This window comes from Zalophus californianus, chromosome 15, assembly GCF_009762305.2.
Source record: "Zalophus californianus isolate mZalCal1 chromosome 15, mZalCal1.pri.v2, whole genome shotgun sequence".
In the NCBI taxonomy this organism is placed as follows: domain Eukaryota; kingdom Metazoa; phylum Chordata; class Mammalia; order Carnivora; family Otariidae; genus Zalophus; species Zalophus californianus.
The window spans coordinates 18,322,330-18,341,749 of record NC_045609.1 but is presented as its reverse complement, the minus strand read 5'-3'; the positions used below and the strand labels follow the sequence as shown (position 1 = coordinate 18,341,749).

Below are 19,420 nucleotides of genomic sequence, written 5' to 3'. Positions count from 1 at the left end.
AGACGATTTGTGCAGAAACCTTCAGTCTAAAACCACGTGTGAATCTTCTTTCACAAATAATTTGAACACTGGGTTTTGCCCAGTTGTATTCCTTCACGATCACCTCTGAGGATTTTTGCCCAGTTTTATTCCTGCACAGTCAGCTCACAGCAGGAATACTCTTACGTATGTCTGTATAATCCTTCTGCCTGCTTTTGTCTGAATTTCCCCCAGAAAATTCATGGGCTGAAGCATTAAAAATTTTTTTAATTTAAATTCTATTTAGTGGACATATACTGTATTATTCGTTTCAGAGGTAGAATTTAGTGATTCATCAGTTGCATTCAACACCCAGTGCTCATTACTTCAGGTGCCCTCCTTAATGCCCATCACCCAGTTATCCCCTTCCCCCCCATCCTCCTTCCCTCCAGCAACCCTGTTTGTTTCCTATGATTAAGAGTCTCTTATGGTTTGCCTCCCTCTCTCTTTTCATCTTATTTTATTTTTCCTTCCCTTCCCCTGTGTTCATCTGTTTTGTTTCTTAAATTCCACATGAGTGAAATCATATGGTATTTGTCTTTCTCTGACTGACTTATTTCACTTAACATAATACCCTGTAGTTCCATCCATGTCATTGCAGATGGCAAGATTTCATTCTTTTTGATGGCTGAGTAATATTCCTGTGCGCGCGTGCGCGTGTGTGTATACATATATGTGTATATATGTATATGTGTGTGTATATATATGTATATACCCACACACACACATACTACATCTTTATCTATTTATCGTGGGACATCTGAGCTCTTTCCATAGTTTGGGTACTGTGGACTTTGCTGCCATAAACATTGGGGTGCATGTGCCCCTTTGAATCACTATGTAACCTTTGGATAAATACATAGTAGTACAATTATTGGGTTGTAGGGTCACTCTATTTTTAACTTTTTGAGGAACCTCCATACTCTTCTCTAGAATTTGCATTCCTCCCAGCAGTGTAAGAGGATTCCCCTTCCTCTGCATCCTCGCCAACATCTGTTGTGTCCTGAGTTCATTTTAGGCATTCTGACCGGTGCAAGGTGGTATCACTTTGTGATACCACTCATTGTGGTTTTGATTTGTATTTCCGTGATCATGGGCTCATTGTGGTTTTGATTTATATTTTCGTGATCATGGGCTACAGCATTTTATGTATAGATTTATACCCAATGTTAAGGTATTTTAATTCACTAAAATTGTTTTTTAAAAAAGGAATATATTCTCTAGGATTTTGATGGATTCCTGTCTCACATTGGGGTCTTTCATCCATTTTGAGTTATCTTTGTGTATGGTGTTAGAGAATGGTCAAGTTTCATTCTTCTGCACATGGCTGTCCAATTTTCCCAGCACTGTTTATTGAAGAGACTGTCTTTTTTTCCATTGCGTATTTTTTCCTGCTTTGTTGAAGATTATTTGACCATAGAGTTGAGGGTCCATATCTGGGCTCTCTATTCTGTTCCATTGGTCTGTATGTCTGTTTCTGTGCCAGTACCATGCTGTCTTGGTGATCACTGCTTTGTAATATAGCTTAAAATTGGGCAATGTGATGCCCCCAGCTTTATTTTTCTTTTTCAGCATTTCCTTGGCGATTTGGGGTCTTTTCTGATTCCATACAAATTTTAGGATTGTTCTAGCACTTTGAAAAATGTCATTGGAATTTTGATTGGGATGGCATTGAAGTTATAGATTGCTCTGGGTAGCATAGACATTTTAACAATGTTTATTCTTCCAATCCATGAGCATGGAATGTTTTTCCATCTTTTTGTGTCTTCAATTTCTTTCATGAGTGTTCTGTAGTTCCTGGAGTATAGATCCTTTACCTCTTTCGTTAGATTTATTCCTCTTTGACATCGGCCACAGCAACTTCTTTCAAGATACATCTCCAAAAGCTAGTGAAACAAAAGCAAAAATGAACTTTTGGGACTTCATCAAGATAAAAAGCTTCTGCACAGCAAAGGAAACAGTCAACAAAACAAGGAGGCAACCCACGGGAGAACATATTTGCAAATGACACTACAGATAAAGGGCTGGTATCCAAGATCTATAAAGAACTTCTCAAACTCAACACCCAAAAAACAAATAATCAAGTCAAAAAATGGGGAGAAGACATGAACAGACACTTCTCTGAAGAAGACATACAAATGGCTAACAGACATATGAAAAAATGTTCGTCATCATTAGCCATCAGGGAAATTCAAATTAAAACCACATTGAGATTACCACCTTACACCAGTTAGAATGGCAAAAATTGAGAAGGCAAGAAACAACAAATGTTGGAGAGGTTGTAGAGAAAGGGGAACCCTCTTACACTGTTGGTGGGAATGCAGGTTGGTTCAGCCACTTTGGAAAACAGTATGGAGGTTCCTCAAAAAATTAAAAATAGAGCTACCCTATGACCCAGCAATTGCACTCCTGGGTATTTACCCCAAAGACACAGATGTAGTGAAAAGAAGGGCCATGTGCACCCCAATGTTCATAGCAGCAGTGTCCGCAATAGCCAAACTGTGGAAAGAGCCAAGATGCCCTTCAGCAGATGAATGGACAAAGAAGATGTGGTCCATATGTACAATGGAATATGACTCAGCCATCAGAGAGGATGAATACCCAACTTTTGCATCAACATGGATGGGACTGGAGGAGATTATGCTAAGTGAAATAAGTCAAGCAGTGAAAGTCACTTATCATATGGTTTCACTTATTTGTGGAACATAAGGAATAGCAAAGAGGACGTTAGGAGAAGGAAGGGAAAAATGAAGGGGGGGGAATCGGAGGGAGAGATGAACCATGAGAGACTGTGGACTCTGAGAAACAAGCTGAGGGTTTTAGAGGGGAGGGGAATGGAGGATGGGTTAGCCTGGTGATGGGTATTAAGGAGGGTACGTACTGCATGGAGCACTGGGTGTTACACGAAAACAATGAATCATGGATCACCACATCAAAAACTAATGATGTATGGTGATTAACATAATAAAATTAGAAAAATAAAAAAGGAATATATGTCATGTATGTAATAATATGTATGTGATGTTCATTTTTTGGTGCCTGTTGAGTTTGACCGTAATATACTTTTTCCATTTTAAATTATAGATAAAGTGTAGCAATGGCTGCTGTTTACTCTGGCATTTCCTTTAAGCTTAAAAGCAAGACAACTTCTTGGGAAGATAAACTAAAACTAGCTCACTTTGCTTGGATTTCCCACCAGTGCGTTCTTCCGAATAAAGAGCAAGTAAGTGTAATGTGAAGTTACATTTTTACAACCGAAAAGAATGGTCACTTATATGAATTGTATATCGACATTTAAAATTTGAAAAGATTAAAGGAAAGGTTGGAGGTTAAAAGTAATGTCAGTAAAAAACTGCACGAGTTAAATATTTCATTGACAGAGTTTTCCTGTTACGAAGTCTCAGCATTTCTTTTATTTTTGGAAGCATCTCATATTTTGAATTAAGTATATGCTTCAGTGAACAAATTGGGAATTGAGTATAGAAATTAGAATCTGAGTCTGGGTAGCTCCATTTGTTTATAAATCCAAGGTGATGCTCCATAAGCAACTGCTTGTTGGTGCTTTGTTAAACATCTCTGAAATTTGGTAAATTGACAGGGAAATAGAGAAACTTTAGTATTTGTAGTAAGCCATTCTAGAAATAGATTAGGAACCAAGAAAGGCTTTTCTCTTTGTTAACATTTTTCAGGCTTATTTGGCAAAAACAAACAAAAAAACTGTAAAACACTAGAGACCCCAGGATGTTGAACTCATGAAATTGGATTAACACAAACCATATGCTAGTATTAAGGAAGACTGTGCAAAATGTGTCAAAGATGGATGACATCTATTAAAATGATGATGAGGTACAGTATGTAGAGCACTCTTAACATCCAGTGGTTCCTAAACCTGGCTGCACCTGAGAATCGTCTTGGCAGCTTGATAGTCACCTGGCAAGTGCTACCTAGGGTGAGATGAAAGGGGAAGTGGTGGTGGCAGTTTGATTAAGGTCTCACCCTGTCTCATGGTGAGAACCTTTTTCCGTTTTAGCATCTGACAGTTGCATACTGGTATTGAGAGTTCTGCTATCATGAGCTGAGGCCTCACTGCCTTTCCTCTTGTTTATGACTAAGGGACTATGTCACAGTAATAGAAACTATGTGTGACCAACCCTTCTTTTCATAAAGCACTTGCGCATTATTTTGCAGAAGACTGTCTATGTCTTCTGAGGAAGTAAATAGACCTAGAGGTTTTACGGGTAACATGGGAAGCCAGGACACAAGCTCTGTTTTTTGACTCTGCATTTTTGCTTCTGTGTGTGATTCATTTTGTGGCCATTCTGAGCAATTGTTGTGCTTCTAACTTTTGAAAATTAGTCTAACGAGAAAAGTTGGAAGAAACTGTTAGAGTTTCATTTGAAACTTTTTATTGGCCCTACATGAAGACAAAATTACTTTTTCTTTTTATTCTTTAATAATAAGCATTTTAAGATACTAGGACATTTATATAATTTTCCAAAGGTAAGTTTTAAAGGACAGCTTTTTTCCTGGCAATTGGATTTGGTTATGCATGGAATGTCTTTTTAATTAAAATGTCCAATATCTTTCTTTCGTGGTAAAGAAATTCATTTATTTTTAGAGCATATTTCTTCCAAATTCAGGTATTACTTGATTGGGCAAGACAGTCACTGATTGCATTTTATAAGAAAAAACTTGACCTGAAGGAAGACATTGTTGAAAGGCTTTGGATCTATATAGATAACATTCTACACAGCAAAAAACTGCAGGATCTGCTCAAGAATGGAAAGACAATTAACCTTCAGATTTCCCTAGTCAAGGTAACTATCTGTTTTCTGTGTTGTCCTGTATGTGTGACATGTATCTCTGTTGATTTCCTGTTAATTATTGAAGATGCAGGAAGTATCAAGGTAGAGAAAGAGAAGGAAGTAATACTAGAATTATAACGATGACTGATATTTATTGAATGCACATGGTATGCTCTATGCTGTGTGAAATACTTTCTGTTTAATGTTCAAGGAAAGCTTAGAACTATTTCATAGAGTGGTCGTTGATTACCTTTTTAATTGGAAAATGTCGCCAGCAAGTAATACTACTTTGTGCTCCCTGCCCCCCCCATCCCCCCACTTTTCCATTGTCCTCAAGGAAGACCAAAGGCCAAAATTTGGATAGGAATTTCCTCAAAGTTTTTTGAGTCAAAGCAATTTTGAAGTCTCAGATTAGAATTAATGAACTTCATTGTCACAACTGAGTGTTTTGAAATACTGTGAGAATAGTTGGTGACAATAGCACGTAGTGTGCGCCAGGGACAAAGAGGTTCAGTAACTTGTTAAAAGTCACACAGCTCGTAGTGGCACATCTAAGCAATTCAGCTTAGATGCTAAAGATGGACGGTGGCCTTGGGCTGTGATCCTATGGTCCAAAATATATTTTTATAGTCAATTACACTGTTTTTCTATTTAAAAAGCCAAAGCTGAATTGCAGATTTAGGATGTAAGCAAAAGCAATCTTTGGAATTTAAGTCTTACAAAAACCCAGCTCTTTAAATAGGGACAGCAGAATTAAAAAGGTACTGATTCCTTTTCTGAATTCATGTTGGTAGGAGATGCATGAATGAAGGACTTAAAACAGGTACTCTGCCTTCTCAGTGCATTAAGCAAATGTCAAGTTCATTTAGATGTGATAATCTGGGGATTTCTTTCTCATCAAGATACGGGCAAAGAGTGAGTTCATTGATTCTCTTGTATTTTTCTTATATATGTGTATAGTCAGTAATGAGTTTTTTTCTTAATGTTCAGATCATAAATGAGAGAATAGCTGAATTCTCTCTTTCGGAATCCCAGAGAAGTACGTGTGCTGTGCTGAGCTGCTGCCAGGGCATCCTCTCGACTCCTGCCCTTGCTGTCATCTACACGGCTAGACAGGAGCTGATAGTGGCATTGCTGAGCCAGCTGTTCTGGTTGGCCTGTAGGCAGCCAGAAGGAACCGAGGTGGCCCAGTTATTCGAGGTCATTCGCCTGGCACTTGGCCACTACCTCTCGATCCAGCAACAGCAAGTCAACCCAAGACGTGCCTTTGGGGAGGTGACTGGACACTTGCTTCAGCCCTGCCTGGTCCTGAGGCACTTACTCTCGGGGGGCACGTGGGCACAGGCTGGGCAGGGCCAGCTGCGGCAGGCGCTGAGCCGGGATGTAAGGAGTCAGATTGAGGCCATGCTTCGAGGTGGAGCTTTTCAGCCCGAGTTACTCTCATCCTACAAAGAGGAGCTCTTGGACCAGCAGCAAGGGGACAAGAAGATAGGGGCCATGAAGAATCTTCTAGCTCCCATGGACACTGTGATTGCCAGGCTGGTAGATGCTGGCTACTGTGAACCGTCCCTTCATGCTGCTGTTGTAGCCAACTCAGTGGCGTTGCTGTATAAGCTCTTTTTAGATTCTTACTTCAAGGAGGGGAACCAGCTTCTCTGCTTCCAGGTACTCCCCAGGCTGTTTGGCTGCTTGAGGATTTCACACTGGCAGGAGGAGCAGCTAAAAGCCCTGGCCACATCAGATTGGACCACAGAACTCCTGGTTGTAGAACAGCTGCTCAACTCAGTGGCCAACAACAATATCTACAACATTGCTGCTGATAGGATCCGGCACGGAGAGGTTCAGTTCCACTTTTACCGCCGTTTGGCTGAGCTACTGATAAACCATTCACAAGCATCTGTGCCGGCCTGGTTCCGCTGCCTCAAGGCTTTGATGTCTCTGAATCATTTGATTTTGGAGCCAGACCTGGATGACCTGTTGGCATCAACTTGGATCGATGCAGAAGTGACAGACTTTCGAACCAAAAAAGCACAGGAGGCGCTTCTTCACACTCTCTTCCAGACGTATGTCAAACTCCGACAAGTGCCACGATTGTTTGAGGAGATTCTGGGGGTGATCTGTCGTCCAGCTGCTGAGGCGCTGAGGCAGCCCGTACTGACCTCGGGCCCCTCCAGGGTGCTCAGTGAGTGCCTCCTGGAGTTGCCTCCGAGTCAGATCTTGGACACGTGGTCCCTCGTGTTGGAGAAGTTCCAGTCTTTGGTCTTACCTTATTTGCGGGGTGATGCTGACATGGCCTTGAAGTCGCTGTCCCTGAGCTCATTGCTGCACTGCATCATGTTCAATATGAGGAGCCTGGACAGCAGCACCCCTCTGCCCGTCATCAGACGAATGCAGTGCATGATGGAGAGGATGCTCCGAGAGCTTGTGAGGCCCCTGTTGGACATCCTCCTGGACCCCCAGGGCCCAGAGCTTGAGCTCTGGCTACAGAAGATCAGTGACTCTGCACTCTTGCTCTCTTACACTTGGGCCCAGGTTGACACCATGCTCAGTATAAACTGTAGCCAGTATCACTCTGTGTCTGGGGCTCTCACAGATGTTGCTGTAGAGATCTCAAACCTCCCTTTGTTGCTCCCAGGTGTTGAAACATGCCATTGGAAGAAGATAGAAAAGTTTACAGCTCAGTTTGACTCTCTTGGCAGGTATTGTTTGGAACAGCTCTACCTGCAGAAAATGAAAAGGACTTTAATACAAACTAGTTGCCAGTCTGAAGAAGCCCTCTGCCGTTTGAAGTGTGATGCTGCCTACATTCTTGGTTCTGGCAGAGAAAGCTTGAATCGAGGGGCAGCAGCTTCCTGGGATGGCCAGGCTGGGACAGTGAGTGCACTCACATACCCTGTAGCTCACTGGCACTTGATTGTGTCGAATCTCACAATTTTGATATCCTATCTTTGTCCAGATGATGTGAGATCCCTGGCCAGTGTGCTGCTAAGAACTTTACTAGTGAGCAAAGCCCAGGAAGGCTCAGCAGATGAAGAGCCAAGCATCACACTTGAGAAGATATCCAGCGCTATCCTTCATAGCCCTCTCTTTCCAGAAATGCAGTCTCTTCATTCTGCTTTCTTAATGTGCCTAACTGAAGGATGTACTAGCATCCTTTGTTCTGGGGCCCAGAGTGACCCGAGTCTTCTCAGTCAACAACTGCCCTGGCTTTTTGAAAAGGACCACATGGTGGTGGCTCTTTGGGAAAACAGATTTGCAAAAGTCGGACCTGAAAGTGTAGAACCAAAAGGAGAAATTGCCCAAAACTTACTGTCCTTGGTCAAGAGTGACTTCCCCATTCAGCTGGAGGGAGAACAATTAGACAGCATCCTGGGACTTTTGGAAGTTATTTCTGCTCTGCAACTGGACAGCCTCTTGACTCCCTATCATGTGCATTATTTTCTCCTATTATTGTCAGTGGCCATCACCAAGCTGGGTAGCTCTTGCTCCTCCTCACTGACCCTCAAGTTTTTGATGACTTGCTACCGGCTTCTTGGTTACCTGCAGAGAGGGAAAAGCGCTCGCTCAGTGCTCAAGATTATGTATGTTAGTGATATTTTTGAGATTATGTTGACCTCGTTGTTCAAAGCCAGTAGTAGATTTCCTGTTAATATAGATGATCCCTCTTGGTCGGAATTCCTCCAAGTGATAGGGGCATTCTTAGAACAACTAATGCAGATGCTTATCCAGATGAAGCTCAGCTTGGTGCTCAATTTCGGGAAAATCACTGGATTCCTCCACAAACTGTACACTGAAGCAACTGCAGGCAAACAGGTGGAAAATCAGAATCCTTGGGGCCGGCAGCTCCTTCTGGTGTCTTTAACCAAGTTGTGCCAAGTTCTGGGGCCTTTTGTCAGAGAGCGGAAGCAGCAACATGAGGCCCCAGCAGTGCTATCTGAGTTGCTGCAGAAGGCCATTCTGCACACAGGAGCTGTGCTGCAGCTCTGCTGGGCACAGGGGGCCCAGGGCCAGCACCTTCCCTCCGTCTTCATCGCGTCGGTCAGCACGCTCTTGGAGGCAGAGGTGGGCCAGCACTCCAGGCACAGGACAGAGATTTCCCGGATGACAGACAGGATTCCACTGTCCCATACTGCCTTCTACCAGAATGTTTACTCTCAACTACTGTCAGAGTTGCCGGCTCTTGCAGGAGATAGTCAGTGTTTCCAGGCAGCCATGCGGTTTTTAACTCTGTTCTTTTTGGCCCCAGAACTACATCCCAAGAAGGATTCTGTTTTTACCTCCATGTTTCATTCTGTGAGAAAAGTTCTTGGAGGTAAGATGTTTTCTCTTGAACTAATTCTGTGCTGTAGAGCTTTTGGTAAAAGCAAGTAAGCCACCAGCAAGGTGAGTGTCCCTCCATCCCCCACACCCTTTCGGAACAGGTGTTCATTTCAGAAGGTACAGGCCCGTGAGCCGGGAGGAACACCTCCTCACCCCCAGTCCACTCCCAGGAACTCATTTCTGGTATCTGCATTCACTGCACGGATAAGCAGTAACCCTCACAGTTCTGCTTTGTACACAAATAGTAACCTTCTAGGTATATTGTTTGGCACTTTAGTTTTTCATTTATTTTGGAGATTGTTCTAGGTTATACTTTTGAAATCTATTACTTTAATCTTTTTTAGCCTTTATCTGTCCTGGCCCTGGATGGGCAACATGTATAATTTCATCTTTCTTAGTAGGCTCTTTTGTATCCGATTTTCAGTGCCATCTTCAGTGACTTAAGAAAGATGTAAAACTTGCCAACTTAAAAAATGCAGTGACTTAATTTATAGGAAGCGTCATAAAATTCCTTGAGGGCCAGACTCCCACTCCTAGTCTCAGTGTGGTGCCTGGTCGTCATCAGGCTGTGGGTGCTAATAGGGCAGAAGCTTAGCTGTCATCTTGGTCTTTTAGTCTGATGTCATCCTTCTGGGCCAGCCAATCAGTGCTGCAAACCTAGCCCACGTCTGTGTGCAGAAGCGTTCAATATCTGCTGTCCCCTAGCTCAAAGGCCAATGGGCCAGATTTGTCTCTGTTTCAAGATAGCACTGTTTCAAGTTAGTGAAGTTTGTTTTCTTTTTCTTTTGGTTGTTCCTGAGAGGTTGGGCTTAGGACAGTCCTTAGAGGTGAGGCTGGGGAGTCCCTGACTCTCAGAACGAATGCCGACTTCTGTTTCTCAGTGGAGAAGCTGTGACAGGCCGGGGGGAGCCACAGATGGGGCTGCAGGCGTGCTCAGACGCGAGAACGTAAAATAGGGCCTTGTAGGAAGCAAAGCTGCCCAGGCCAGCGCCAGAACTGCAGTGTTGAGGCCAGAATAACACTGCTGCTGTTTCCCTTTCAATAGCCTTTCTATCCCCGCCTTGATTGTGGATTGACTGAAAAGGCTTTCGTGTCACATGTTCTGTCTTATTCTGTCAGCGACTCTTTTAGGGAATGGTGTTCACCTTAGTGGAGGCTAGAATTTAGTCTTTTATTAACACTAGTTACAGTGTCCTAAATGAGGCATCTAAGAAATGGCCCCTGGTGGTCTGAAGCTCTGGCCTCTGTTCCCCTTTGTTAAACAGATCCTTCTTTTCCCTCCAATCCTCTTGACTTGAGGTGGCCTCTCAGTCCTAAGTGTATGTCTGTGGACTTGGGGCACCTCTGGCTCCAGGGACAGAGCCTCAGCTGTGGCAGACTGGGGGCCGAGGCCATCTGCCCCGCTGCCCCTCAGACCACGGGCTCAGGTGTTGCTCTTGGGTTCAGGACTCATAGCCTTGAGCTGCTAAACTTTGTCTAGAAAAGGGACTGGAGTGAGAGGTCTGGAAGAAATGCCTACTGAGGAGGGCCCAAAACTTTGAGGGGGAGAGACAGAGTTAAGGGGGCTGTGGATAACCAGAGTGTGGCCCTCTGTGTCCTCAGGGGTGTTTCAGGTAGGTTTCCCCTCGTCAAAGTGAGCATTTGTTAGGAATGCTTTCCAACAGTAGAATAGACTACCTCAATTCAATCACAAAAAAACAATTACTTTTACAAATGTTTCATATATAGGTGGAACTATGTTCTACTCGAGGTGAATGCAGTGTTGATTTTGACCTATCTAATCAAGTCAACAGACATTCACACAAATCACACAAATTGCAGGACAGTGAAATGCTGTCAGGTACACCAGAACTAGGGGACTGTGGGTTGAGAGTTTGTATAGGCAAAGCAGTAGTTGGCAGTGGCCTTTGAGGGATAGGCAGGGTGGGTGGAGACAGTGGGGAGTGCTAATGTTGAGCCTACCATGTGGCGGACACTCTGCAGTGCTCCTTTTATTTGCCAACCACGGGAGTTAGTGCTGTTATGCCCATTTCACTGATGAGGGAATGGAGGCTCAGAGAGCTCATGAGTCCAGGATCTTACAGCTTGTAGGACACTTTCGGGCTGACGTCTTTCTCTCTCAAAGCCTGTTGTCCCCTCCACCCTCAGTGCTTACGGAGTGAGCAAAGACTGAGACATGGGAGGGTATTCTGGCAATGTGGAACAGTCTGGGCTGAAATGTGGCTAGGAAGGTAAGCTGGCATCAGACAATAAAGGGCCTTAAATGCCCTGACTTTGGGCTCTAGTATGAAACCCTGGGGCCATTAGAAGGCTTTCCTGCATCAAGGGGCGCCTGGGTGGCTCAGTCGGTTAAGTGTCTGCCTTCTGCTCAGGTCATGATCTTGGGGTCCTGGGATCAAGCCCCACATCGGGCTCCTGGCTCAGCGACGAGTCTGCTTCTCATCTCTCTTGCTCTCTCTCACTCTCAAATAAATAAATAAAATTCTTAAAAAAAAAAAGGCTTTCCTGCATCAAGTGGGAAACACCTGGATGACTGAGGCAGATAGGCACTGAAAGTTTGGAGCTCTTTTAATGTCTTCAACATTCCCATCTCTCTCAACGTACCACGCCACGCCCATGTCCCTACTGATTTTACAAAAGAATACAGGCATACCTCATTTTATTGTGCTCTTCTTTTTTTTTTTTTTTTATAGATTTTATTTATTTATTTGAGAGAGAGAATGAGATAGAGAGAGAGCACGAGAGGGAAGAGGGTCAGAGGGAGAAGCAGACTCCCTGCTGAGCAGGGAGCCCGATGCGGGACTCCATCCCGGGACTCCAGGATCATGACCTGAGCCGAAGGCAGTCGCTTAACCAACTGAGCCACCCAGGTGCCCTATTGTGCTCTTCTTTATTGAGCTTCACAGATACTCCATTTTTTACAGTTTGTGGGCTTGGGGCAGCCTTGCTCAGGCAAGTCTGTTGGCACCATTTTTCCAGCAGCATTTGCTTCTTCGTGTCTCTATCACATTTTGGTAAATCTTGCGATATCTCAAACTTCTTCATTATTAACATTTGTTAGGATGATCTGTGATCAGTGATTAAGACTCAGAAAGCTAGATGGTGGTTAGTATTTTTCAGCAAGAAAGTATTTTTAAATTAAGGTATGTGCATTGTATTTTGGACGTAATGCTACTGTACACTCAGTAGACCACAGTGTAGTGTACACATAACTTTTATCTGCTCTGGGTAACCCAAAAATTCATTTGATTCATTTTATTGCAATATTTGCTTCATTGCGGTGGTCTGGAACCGAACCTGTCCTGTCTCCGAGGTACACCTGTACAAGGAAAGTAGGAAAAGTATGGAGAAAGTAGCAGTCACCTGTGTTCCATAGTCCAGTGTTCGGCATTGCTGACCGTTGTCATCATCCTCTCAGGCTTTCCCCTTCCCTGTGCTGTGTGTGCACTCTGCACAGGTCAGCTGTGTGCAACAGAGCACTCTTGCTCTCTGGCATGTGCCCCGCCTTCTCTGCTTGCTCCACGAGTATTTCCATGCCTCTAGAATCATGATTTTTAAGGGCTGGGGCCCCATTCATCGTGTGGTTATTCTAGTATATTTCACCTGCCCCTTTTCTATCATATCTCAGCAGTTTTGGTTTCTTCTCCACACAGATCCTGCAGTTCCAGTTGAGGTAATTCAGGATATTGAACCTCATTTGGGAGTCTTGTTCACCCAGATGTTAGAAGTTGGGACAACAGAGGACTTTAGGATGGTGATGCAGTGTATTCTCCAAGGATTAGACATCAGTAACATGTGGAAAGCCAATCTGCAGGTGGGTACTCCTTTTCTCCCTTGCATGGCAGGCACATAAATAATAGCTCAAATGGGAAACTTAGTTGAGATGCGATGTCACCCCTAAAATTAAACACACAAGATCAAACCCCAAGGGGATGTTTATGGAGGTAGCCCTGGCCTGTGGAGAGGCCTGGGACTTTAGTATAAGGGGGCCTTATTTTTTAAAGAGGAACTTTTTCAAATTACAGCTATGTGTGCTTATTATATGAAATTTTAAGTATTGTATACTTATAATCGACATATTAAAAAAAAGCTAAAGTCTGCTCATCTTATGTAAGACATCTCCCATCGTACTTTTTAAAAATTTTGCTTCACTTGGTCACATAGCCCTGATCCCGTTTGAAAATCACTCCGATTAGCAGGCTGCCCTGCAGTCCTTTGCACCGTAGTGTATTTGGTAGTTGCTAATAAAGCCCTGCATTTGCATTTGGCATTACATATTTTGGAGAGCCTCTCTATGGAGTTTACATGCTGGAATTTGGTCTGCTAAACAGCCCTGTGCACTGGACTGGTCAGATGTCCCTGCTTGCACAGGAAGAATGTCACAGAGCTAAGTATCTCAGAGCCAGCAACGCAGCCCATGTCTTCTGGTTCTGAGCTTTCTCTGCCCCATGAGTGGCTTCTTGACTTGCGGTTATAATCAGCACTCAAGCTTGGGTTTTGATTTGGATGGGAGGAGAGCTGGAGAGGGTAATCGAGGCCACAGAGGGGCAGCAGGGAGAACTCACATCTCCTGTATGTGAGCAAGGAGCCCCGGCTGGACCAGAGCCACTGCTCTGCACCAGTCCCCTCCTCATTGTCCGTGGCTCTTTCCCCTCTCTCTGCAAGATTTCATTGTGTACATTTGCAGCACGACTGGGCCCTAGCTTTGAGAAGGTTTCACTGTATTTTTCTATTTAAACCAGTCAGTTAGAAGGTTTATGGAGGAGGCGAGGCTGGAGCCTGAGCATTCAGAGCTGGAGAGGATTTGGATGGGGGGCTGTTGCTATGGAGAGAGGGAGGAGGGCGTTGTGTGCACAGCAGGGCAGAGGTGGTGTGGGTGTGAGAGGTAGACAGCAAGGGAGGCACCAGTGTGCAGGCCCTGTGTGGGTACACGCATCCTGCAGGTGGGCAGGAAAGTGAGCCCCCAGCTCGGGAGAGGGCGGGGCTGCTGGGGGGACGGTAGCCATACGTAGGGGTGTGGCTAATCACGGAGGGAGAGATGGGAAGGAAGCTGAGAGCAGAGGGCTGAGGCCAGAATTGTATGGGTTGTGGGGCTGCAGTGTTAGGGGGGGAAGGGCTGGCACGAGGCTGAAATTTGATGGTGTAAAATGCCAGCAAGGGTTGGACGTTTATTGACATAGGCACTCAGTAAAGTGAGTTCCCTTCCCACATAGTTCCTTCCTCATGGTTTAAAACCATCACCTGCAATTGTGGCACCAAATCTAATTGTTTCACTTTGTCCCTGTTTTCCCCTGACTCCTCCTATTATCCACAAGCATATGCTGTTCTTGCGTAGGTAGGTTATAGCTTGCCGCCTCTTTCCACACTATCTTGACGGGATGGGATCTCTGTAATTAGGTCGCTGTGTCCGTGTGTGGTCTTCTTTTATTTCACTATCCTGGCTCATTTGCATGCTTGGTTTAGTGAGATGCTACTGAAAAGGCCTCCCCTTGGCCACAGTTCTGCTCATATGCATTTATTTCCTGGCTGCCTGGTGATAGAAGGGGCCTCACCCTCAGGACTGAGCCCAAACCAGGTCTTGTCCATGCCCCGACACCAGGGTTCTAATTTCTGTTCTGTCTCTTCAGCACCCGTGATTGGGTTTCTTCCCAAGCTGGACTTCTTAAGAGAGAGCTGGCTATTTCTGCTAAGTTTTTGTCCCTTTTCTCTCAGGCCATTTTGTCAGCTGTTACATTGACCAGGTTGCTCCTGAACTGCCCACTCGGCGGAGAGAAAGCGAGTCTGTTCTGGTGTGCGTGCCCCCAGATAGTCACGGCTCTCACTGTGAGTACCCCTGAGCGGTGCCCTTCATTTCACTTCATCTTATCACCCCTGTTCCTCTGCAGACAAAAGGCTGCATTTTGGCTTCTGCCATCTCTGGTTCTATGCAGAGTATGTTTCTGGGCACTCCGTCCTGATGATGGCTGCTGGCAGGATGCTTTTCTGTCAGTGTGTGTGCTGTACGTGCTTTTGTGTGTCTGCAAATGCTGGTGTCAGCTCCAGATGTGGGGAGGTGGCGCGAGGGGGTGTTAAGGAGCCCGGGAAGCATTAGGCAGGCAGTAATAGGAGGCGTGCAGTGATAAGATGGGGCTCCTGTGGAAGCCCGTTGAATGTAGATGAGATGAGAAGGAATTCTGGGGCTTTCTTTTGTCCCCACCAAATTCTGTAGTCAGTTTAGTGCATTTGTTCATTTGTAGGGGGGTTGTATATGTTTAAAATCTATGATATAGTGAGAAAAGAATGGCTTTATAGAATGGGACAGTAACGTTGCAGATAGATTATTGTTAAATCGTTAACCCCATTGTTAAATTTTGGCACCTGGTGAATATACATGGCAGTCACATGACTTTTTGTTTCACTAGCACAAAAACCTAGTTTTGATTGGGACTGTCTCAGTGTTTTTGCCATCTGGAGAGTCTCCAGTCAGTATTCTTGCACTTGGGTTTGAAAGATCAATATCTATTTTACCATCATTATCAGCTGTAATTCACTTGTGCCACCTGAGAGAATTGCCCTGGATTAGCATCTTCTCAGGGCAGAAGGATCTAAAGAGTAGACATATCGTTCCCTCCTATTCTGTTTTGTTGCTTTGTTGTTTTCCTGGGAATCTGCATTAGTGGCTGAATCTCATCTTTCCCTGGTGTTGTGTAGTAGGTGTCAGGAGGAAGAGTGCAGGGAATTGGGGCAGGGGGGAGAGAGGGACTCATGTGTTAGGCAATCAGTGTCAGTGGTGTGCACAGTAGGGCTGCATTAATAGAGACACTAGGCCAGAAACCACATAGGTAAATCTAAAAGTAGATTTACCAGCATGAAGTCAGCACAGTTGGAGTCCCCAGGCCATGGGAGCGCTGTGCAAGGCCCCAGCAGGCTGCATCAGGGCTGCTATATACTCCTGTAGCCTGAGGATGAGGGTCAGAGGTGAGCTCTCCCAGGTTAGGGGTGTAGAACTTTGAGTTAGCCCTCATCTTGAGCCTGTTCTCTTTATTCTCTAGAACAGTAATTGAACATCTTAGCTAGAGCTGATTTTTTTTTTTTTAAAGGTCTTATTTATTTGTCGAAGAGAGAGAGCACAAGCAGGGGGAGCGGCAGGCGGAGGGAGAGGGAGAAGCAGGCTTCCCGCTGAGCTGGGAGCCCAATGTGGGGCTCGATCCCAGGACCCTGGGACCATGACTTGAGCCGAAGGCAGATGCGTAACGACTGAGCCACCCAGGCTTCCCTAGAGCTGATTTTTTATGAAATGTAACAAATGAACTTTAATTATAGATACAACTAATGATCTTTTTGGGAAAATATTGTTACGTATGTCTGATGTGAAGTTTTCCTGTTCTGAGAAATTGGATGAGTCAACTCTTGTAAGAAGTTCATTCTCTTCATGGTTGATGAGTCCAACAAAAAGCATGGACCAAAATGGCCAAGTCCTCAGTAGGTCGCCTTCAGAGATTGAACACTGGCCTCCTTGTCTCTTCAAAGTGCTTTCTGACTGCATAAGTACATTTTGGACATTCTTACCTCTGTCTACTTCAGTTTTTATATTCTTCCTTTAGAGAATCGCCTTCATTTTCTTTCCTTTGTTCCTTCTTTTCCTGTAGCTGCAAAACCGAGAGGCTTGTCAGGAACAGCCTGTGCCCGTGGCAGTGGTGGGGCCTATTTTGGACGTCCTGGCGGCCCTGCTGCGACAGGGGGAGGAGACCATCAGCAACCCGCACCATGTCAGCCTGGCCTTCAGCATCCTGTTGACAGTCCCTTTGGACCACCTGAAGCCCCCTGAGTATGGGAGCATCTTCCTGCGGGTGCACAATGTGCTCTTCTCCATCCTGCAATGTCATCCGAAGGTGAGGAGGAGGAGCAAGGCATGAGGCAGGGTAATTTTAGCAGCAGTAGAGCTTTACTATTGGAGGATAATAAAGACAGTGATTTGCTAAGCAGACTTTTTGGTTCCAGTAATTTCCAGGGTCACAGTGGTTTCTCAAGCACAAAAATGTTTGATCTTCACATCAGGCTATTTGAGTTTCATCTTTGTTGGGTCTGACACTTAGTGTTTGTATACTAGCTATTTAAGGAAGCTCATTACAAATTGTTCTGTTTTTGCAGACCACACATTTAAAATCTCACTCACTTGCTTAGATGTCTTCATGGGTTTATAACTCAGATGGGTGTAGGGAGTGAGACTTCCTGAGTTCCAGTTTTATAGTATGCTACCTTTGAAATTAAACTGAGTAGAAATAATTGTCCCACAGAAAAGATTCTAGTTCAGCTGCCATCTGTTGAACATTTGCTATGTTTCTCATTTCACCCTTACAGCAAGTCTGTAAGGTAGATGGTAGTCCATTTTTTTGATAAGGAAACTGAGGCTCAGAGCTGCTAAGTGATTTGACCAATGCCACACAGCTGAGTCTAAATCTTAGCTTCAGAATTGTTGATTCTTTGGCCCGTGTTCTTTCCACTGCACCACTGCTGTACATGTGATGCGTGGGAAGTCATAAATAAGATATGTACACATATACACAGGCACATTCAAATATTTTTAAGTGTTTTAATGTTCTCAAGTTAGAGACCTGATAGCAGCGCCATTTTTAAAAAAATTTATTGTCTGGTAAACTAAGCACTCATGACACTGGGCCTCACTCCAGTGCCTTTGGCCCTGCCTATCTTGTGAGCATCTTTGTTTTAAATCTCTCTGCTGATTGTTAGATTTTTATGTGACCATACAATATAAATGCAATACATATCAATTACAAGCTGAAATTGCCCATCTTGCAAAAGATGCAGGATTTCATGCAGTTGATGAAAAGTGATATTAGAAAGCTGTGGGAATCTCCTGCAGAACCATTGACAAATGATCATTTAGCAGAATTAGACAATTTAACGAAAGGAGAAAATTGACAGGGATAATGACATGGTGTTGCAATAAAGAATGATGTGACTAATAATCACATTCCCACTCACTGTCTGTGGGTTAGAGTGGGGGATGGGGGCCCCATGTGGTGCATGATCACACTGTTGGCCCTGTGCATAGTTGAGTTGAGAAAAGCACCAGGCTAGAATCTGCTTAGGTAAATCTAAAGGGGATAGCATGAGGTCCGCTCAGCCAGCGTACCCAGCAGAACGATCAGCAGCTGGTACCATATTAAGCCAGGGTGTGAACTCAAATAGTCTGGCTCTGGATTTGTGTGCTTTTAATCAATATGATAGCAGAGGCTTATGAGGGGACCTTAGGAAATTTGATGAAGCTCTGGAATACTTTTGCAAAAATGACTTCTTTCAGAGCATGCTGTGGATGTCGGTAATTTGATGTAAAGAATGGGATGTTATGCTGTCAAGAATTTGGTTGGATAAATTATAGCAAAGGAAAAAATCTCAACTCTTGATTTAGTCTTTGTTCATTCTAAGAATTCTGAGAAAAGAGCAGGACTGGCCGGTAGATCTTTAAAGCACTGTTGGATATGTTCTGTGTCTGTATTGTCCAGCACAGTAAACACAGGCCACACGTGTCTTGACCACTTGAAATGTGGCCTAGGAGCTGTATGACTAGTAACTGAATTTTAGTTTAAGTAACCTCCTGTAGCTCATGGCTGCTTTATCGGGTAGTGTGTTGGTTTGATCATGATCTAAAAGGTGGTTGCGTATAAAAGAAACATGTTTTAAAATTTTCATATTATTCTTCAAGATAAAGTCCCAACCAGACCTTTTCATCACTAAAAAATGAGAAGTTTGGATCCTTCTTTTAAATGGATTTGCTTTATGTAACCTCTTTCTAATGCCAGTTACACTTGAATATGTTGCTATTGTTGCTTCTGTTATTTATTTCTACCCATTTCCAGAATGCACTGGTAACAGCTTATTGTAACAGATTAAGTGGATCCTAAACTGAGATCACTCCATTAGATTCCTAAAGTTAGGAGCCCTATCCCAAACCATTAAAACAAATGTTAAAGAGTCAAGGAAGGTGGGTGAGCTATTTCCCTAGAAAGTTCAGGCAAAAAGAAGTTGTCACGATGTTTTGAGCATCCTGATAGATATGGTTAAGAAGGAAATAAACATGCTCTCATTTAAAGTTGAGACAAACCAAGAGACTCTTAATCATAGGAAACAAACTGAGGGTTGCTGGAGGAGAGGGAGGTGGAGGGATGGGGTAACTGGGTGTTGGGCATTTAGGAGGGCATGTGATGTAGTGAGCACTGGGTATTATGAGAGACTGATGAATCACAGGCCTGTACCTTTGAAACCAATAATACATT

At 44.1% G+C, this 19,420-nt stretch overlaps 1 protein-coding gene across 6 annotated transcripts in view; it reads left to right on the top strand.

Moving 5' to 3' along the window:
* The window catches only part of URB2 (URB2 ribosome biogenesis homolog), a 28,210-nt gene that overhangs the window by 1,706 nt on the left and 7,084 nt on the right, over window positions 1-19,420 (top strand). For 5 of the 6 annotated variants that reach the window (XM_027588551.2, XM_027588533.2, XM_027588543.2 and 2 more), the window contains exons 2-7: window positions 3,103-3,241; window positions 4,659-4,835; window positions 5,814-9,135; window positions 12,797-12,957; window positions 14,856-14,966; window positions 16,772-17,014. In XM_027588551.2, coding sequence (XP_027444352.1) covers window positions 3,116-3,241; window positions 4,659-4,835; window positions 5,814-9,135; window positions 12,797-12,957; window positions 14,856-14,966; window positions 16,772-17,014 — 4,140 coding nt within the window. In that variant the 5' untranslated portion in view covers window positions 3,103-3,115. The remainder of the gene's footprint in view (window positions 1-3,102; window positions 3,242-4,658; window positions 4,836-5,813; window positions 9,136-12,796; window positions 12,958-14,855; window positions 14,967-16,771; window positions 17,015-19,420) is intronic. The other variant, XM_027588560.2, reaches the window with a different exon arrangement.